The sequence below is a fragment of the Teleopsis dalmanni genome, chromosome X (genome assembly GCF_002237135.1).
Source record: "Teleopsis dalmanni isolate 2A chromosome X, ASM223713v2, whole genome shotgun sequence".
NCBI lineage: Eukaryota > Metazoa > Arthropoda > Insecta > Diptera > Diopsidae > Teleopsis > Teleopsis dalmanni.
Window position 1 is genome coordinate 62424314 of NC_051848.1, and position 6177 is coordinate 62430490.

The 6177-nt window shown below is 30.2% G+C and overlaps 1 protein-coding gene across 1 annotated transcript in view; it reads right to left on the reverse strand.

Annotated features, from left to right (window-relative positions):
• LOC119687770 overlaps nt 1-5815 on the reverse strand; it is a 42317-nt gene extending 36502 nt beyond the window's left edge. The window contains exons 1-2 of the mRNA XM_038102239.1: nt 5716-5815; nt 4582-5647 (exon numbers count right to left, since the gene is read on the reverse strand). Coding sequence (XP_037958167.1) covers nt 4582-5625 — 1044 coding nt within the window. The 5' untranslated portion in view covers nt 5626-5647; nt 5716-5815. The remainder of the gene's footprint in view (nt 1-4581; nt 5648-5715) is intronic.
• Nucleotides 5816-6177: the final 362 nt, after the last annotated feature.

The window sequence follows — 6177 nt, forward strand, 5'->3', positions numbered from 1 at the left end:
AAAACTTTGATAATGAATGGACTGATGATGGACTGTGGGAAAGTAAGATAAAGTTATTTTAATGGATTTCTCAGTAATTGGGAGTTCGTTAATCTAAGCAAGTTGAAAAAACGAATATGGACGGTATATTCTTTTAGGACTTAAACTTTCTAATCGTTATAAATAGTATTCACGTAAATCTTTAGCAACTGTCACACTATAATAGTATTGAAATAGTAATTCCTTTTAATATAATGATTAAAAAAATGTGTGTAGGTAAAAAATATGGTAAAGTTGAGAAAAAGATTGCTATATCCCTACACTAAGGAAATTTATAATAGCAGATCAAATATAGAATGGAAGATTTCGAGTCCAGTGAATAAACTTTATGAATGGATTATACAAAGTATCACATGAATTTCTTCAGGAATTAAAGAGTTTATTTAATTTTTGTTCCTAGATTTACAGAACAGTCATCATTAAAGATTCTAACTTCTATACTACACCTCAATGATTGCTAATTACGAATTACCCACTGCGTAATTACACTTTGTATATTACATCCTCTTAAGCAAAGTTTTATAGCGTTAAGGCACAGTTAGTTAGTAAGAACTTAAGCCTAAGCGAAATAAACAACCAACTATATCTGTGTATTTGGTAGGAACGAAATAAACAGGTGTGGTTGGTTGTGTATTTCGCTTTGGCTTAAGTTCATTTAAGTTCTTACGGTACGTATCAACTAACTGAGTATTTAAGCAGTCGCATGGTAAGGGATTTATTATTGTTTATAAGTTTAATTTCTTGTTCTTAGAAAACCAAAAATGATCAAATTATAAATATGAAATTTGCCCTCAAAATCTATAAACTATCTTTAAAAATAACTAATATTAACAAAATCTTACTTAGTAGCATTTAAATTTGATTATCATCAATAATAACACAGAGAGTTGCATTTGTGCTGTAATTGCGATTATTTATTTACAGATCCTGAATATATATTTTTAAATAACGTATAATACCAATTTTGCTTACGGTGCAACGAACTTTGCGACATACATAAATACAGTGAAAACTCTCTTGAGCGAACATTCATCGTCAACCGACATTTGTTCGTTTAAGAAGGATACGTGACCAAAAGAGTTTGATTTGTTCCATACATTTAAAAAAAATGATTTTAGAGATATTATTCAGCTAAGAAGTGTGTCCTTAAGAAGAATTCTTATTGTGCTTTGAAAAAAAATGCTGATATATATTTATGGTCATTATAGAGTAAATAATTGTGTAAAAAAATTTTCGTGATATCTGTGTAGTGCTGTGCAGATATAAATATGCTATATATTGATAATAAACGATGGAAAAGCATATTTTGAAATTTACTGGTAATTATAATTGGTATAATCTTTAATAACACTTTTCATACCATCAAAGAAGGAGACAAACGATAGTATATTGTATTTGAAATGTTGTATTTCAGATGAACCATATTTTCTTAACTCAGAGTTACAAAAAAATGGATACAACCAAATATTTATGTTATATAGCCACAATTTTAGACGCTTAAAGGATCTAGATTATTTGCGTTAAGCCTAATAATATTGTTCAGGGCTGTCCACAGTACGACCCGCAGCTAATGTTTTTGCGGCTCGCAACGTGTTTTTAATCTACTTCAATTACGCAAATTTTCTTTTGGTGTACTGGTTAAACTACATTATTTTATTTTTATGGTATACCAAATAAATGAATTAAAATTGATAAATTAATAAAACTAAATTTAACATTATAACCGTATTTTTATTTTGTCGAAACAGCTATGAATGTATGTATTTGTTTCTGCGATCTGGTCTGAACAGTTGCTTCGATCTGATATAGTTCAATAAGAGCACTATTTTTATCATATTAATACAAACCCTCATTTACTTTGAAAATCTTTTATTTCGCTAAGGATATAATAAAAAAATTTTATATGTATTTATACTCCTTACATAATTACTTCCATATATCAAACATTAATATGTTCTTAAGACTTTCTCGTCTAGGCATAATATGTACTGCATTATATTGTAGGAGGAATTACGATTGCATTCCATTTTTAAAAATTAAGACTTTAACAAGAAATATTGAAGATTTAATCATTTTGATAATTAAAAATAATCTTTCCGGTACTCGGAATTATGCTATGTTTTCACTTTTAATTGTCAAACAATCGTGTTATCCACATTATTTTCCGGTCAAGCAATCTGTAGGGTTTTGTTTTATTTATTGTTTTAACGATTAAATTTTAATTATAAATTTTTGTACGGAATTTATAATACACATATTATTTTTACTTTATATAAAATAAATAATTATTAATTCAATTTTATAAAAACTATTTTAAACTTTTATTAAATGATTGGCCTATTACACAAATTATTTTTATTTTATATAAAATAAAAATTTATTTATTGAATTATGTAAAAATTATTTTATATTCTGTTTAAAAAATATAAGTTATTGTCATCAATATTTCGACTATAGTCCTATGTCATTTTCAAATAAAATTTGTCGAAAAACGCAATAGGTAGGATGTTTCAAAGTACGATTATAGGATTTTGATGTATGATAGAATAAAAATTCTTTGGCTAAAAAAATTCCTAAGATTTGCTATCTTGGTATCGATATAAATGAATAAATGAATACATTTTACAAAAGTTTTGGAAACAAAGTAGATTTTCCGTACACAGAACTAAAAAATTGACTTGGAATCATCTAAATTCTGAGCTTTTTTAAATATAAACACATAATAAAGGATATTTAATGAAAGTATAGATGGGTACGATTCAGTTTCTTGTATAAACCATTTTTAAGGTATTAAGGTGTTTTTGACTAAATATGTTTTTGGTTATATCTAGTATCAATCCCGATCAAATATTTTGGTTTAGTAGTTTTCAGGAGATATACAAGAAAAGACTTTTATGTTATAATATTAATATTATGACCAATGTCCGATTAAGCACCAGTTGCTTGCTACAGTACGGGTCTAATAATTGGACTATAGTAGGAGTCCTGAGCTACTGTAGCCAGCTAGAGTTGCTAATTTATGCGTTTAAATTTTTACTGACCTTTTATGTTCTAATCTGAACATACTTTTTGTTTTATAATATTTTTGAACTTGTTTATGGTATACCGAATAAATCCGTTTAAATTAATAAAACTAAATTTAACATTATAACCGTATTTTTATTTTTGTCGAAAACAATTATGAAGGTATGTATTGGTTTCTGCGACCCACCCATCTGTATAGTGACTTGTATTAGCTCTCAGTCGCATCTGGTCTGGACAGTCCTGTTATAGATGGTCAATGCATAATATATTTACGATAAAATTTCAAGTACCCAGACTATAAACGCCTGTAATTTATTTTCATTCATACAATACATTTAAAATAGTAAACACTCCGGTTAGGAGAGTTAAATTAATTGTTTCTAAACATTTATTCTGGATAAACTACAACAATTAAACAAATATTACACAAGATTAAATATGTATGTTAAAGTATCATTTACGCTTTAATATAAAAATAAATTAAATTCCTTCATAAAAATATTATATTAATTGATTGCTTTTGTATGATGAAATCTGTATGAAAAGTCGCGAAAAGAAACGTTAATTTCCTTCTCATATAATTGTAAGTAATATCCGGGAAAAATTTTAATTATGAACGTTTTCATATTCACGGGCAACTGCCATGTTATCCCCACTACTCAACCTGTCACGAAGTAGGTTCTCATTTGTAAGTTTATGTGTTTGTGAATATAAACTTTCTGATTTTCACGAGCACGCTCGCAAAGAAACTTTTGCAAGTGAAATATTGACAAATAATGGCGTCAAATAAAGTTTGACAGCATACTTGAAAGTGTGAACAACCGAAAAATGTTTGTTATGAAAATGATAATTGCAGTTAAATTTTCAAATAAGTACACTCATTGAATTTTCTATTTCCAACAAGGTACCCAATAACAGGTACCCAATAACTGCTAATGTATTTTTTATTTAAACTGTTTACTAAGAATTCTACTTGACGTTTGAAATTAATTACTGTTGTTGTTTGTAAATAGTGACTATGAAAAAATATCGATTTCGATTCGAATAAGTCCTGTACAATGTACACACTCGTGTAATAGAACTTTTGACCTTCTTATTCGTTTGTTTATTTGTCAGTATATAAGCACTAAACACATTTCAAATATATTGAACTTTAAGAGCAATACGTTATAAGCTTGACATATTAAATAAACTAGTCTATGAACTCAGACTTCGTTAGGGAACATCTTGTATTGGTGCTCAGAAGTCGTTAACAAAAAACAAAACATTTATTTTCTAGTACATTCATATATTATTTCCTGCCTATTTCTGTTTTGCTTTAAGTAAAACTGGGCCCTATGAATTAAGTACAAATTTTTAAATAATTTTGCTATATTAATGTATAAGTTTATATTTCATGCCATACGTTACACACAACAAACATGCAACAAAAATGATACACAGTAAGCAACAGAGAGTATTGTGCCACGGTTTTGTTTATACTCTCAATACATCCACCCATATTTTGAAAAAATTTACCTCAATATGTTCACAAACACAAATGCCTTCCTCACAATAAGCGCACACTTGCCATGATTTTCGTCCATTAAGACCCTTGAATACTACTTGCGGTTCATCAGATAGCAGTGGTAAGTATCGCTGCTGCTGGTTAAATTGCAATTCTTTCAGTTGTTGCTTTACTCCACAGCTTTCATTAATATCAACCTCATTTTCAAAATCATCGCTGCGGCGCATGCGATATACACTACATTTTCGTTCTAATTGAGTAATAGGTGGTTCTTTAAATGGTTCGTCCTCGCTTGTTTGGACAGTGGTAAGTGGTTGTTTTTCATGTGTTGTATCCGGCAACTCATCACGTATTTTCGCACCATGCCACGGTGACGCTGTAGGTGTGGCTGGGGTCACTATAACAGCATCAAGCTGTGGTACAGTTATTGCATCATGATCTACAGCAGGACCCTCTGTTGAATCACTGATTTTTGCGGTGCCTGTACCAGTGCCTGTTGGTGTCGATGGCGGAGTAGTTTCAACCTGAGATACAAGCGGTAAAGTGGCTGTTGCAGATTTCGGCACATACATGTGATGGAAACTATTTCCACTGCTGCCCGAATGTCGGTGGACTAATTTTGGTGATACACGTCCATGAAGATGACTACTGCCTGCAGTTTGTTGATGTTGCTGCTGATGATTATATTGATAGGCATGCGCTTGAGCATGACTATGTGAATGGTGTGTGTGATGTTTGTGCGCTTGTGCATGCATACGTATGTGCAGCATGGATTGCGTATCACTCTCATCGATTGGCAGTAACAGTTTTGATTGTGCTGTGTAACTTGCGCTAAGTTTGCGTGCGTGAAATTGTGGAGTACGTAAGTAATTTGTGGGCAAGTTATGAAATTGTCGAGATTGACGAGTGGGCGTGGAAACGCCATGTTCGGCAGGTAATAAAGCAGTTCTAGGTGGATGTAGTTTCGCTTGAAGCTGCTGTGTCTTTTTCTGTTGTCGCTGCCGTTGTCGTGCTTGCCGAGAGGCCAACGATGCACCTCCAGCTGCTGCGTACATTTTGACGAATAACTGTTAACGGCTAAGAAACTTACCATTAATTATATTTGAATTTAATTTATCTAAAGTTTTTAACTATATTTTATTTACCTAATATTGCATTCGTATTGGTCGCATTGACAGCGGAAGAGCATTTGAAAAGCAAAAGCAAAAGTTTAAGAATAAATAAATTTCTGAGTACATCATGTGAGCTCTGAATAGCAAATTTTATTTATCTATCTTTTGCATTTTGCATTAATTGAAAATGTATTTCATAAAAAAGAAAGCTCTTATACTGAATTACCTAAAATGGAAAAGTTTTTGCATAATTTATAAGTAGGATTTCGAAAAGAATTTGGTCGTGTTATAAAACTTAGAATAATTTACGTCCTTAAATAATTTACTCCTCTTCCTAATATGTGCATAAATTATAGTACCAATTTTTATATATATATATGTACTATTTAATTCAAGGTATCTATAGCTAGCTGATGCTATAATTGCATTTATAAATTTTTATTTATTTAAATAACAATTTTCGACTAACAGTTATAATCATTTTCAAAAAAATGT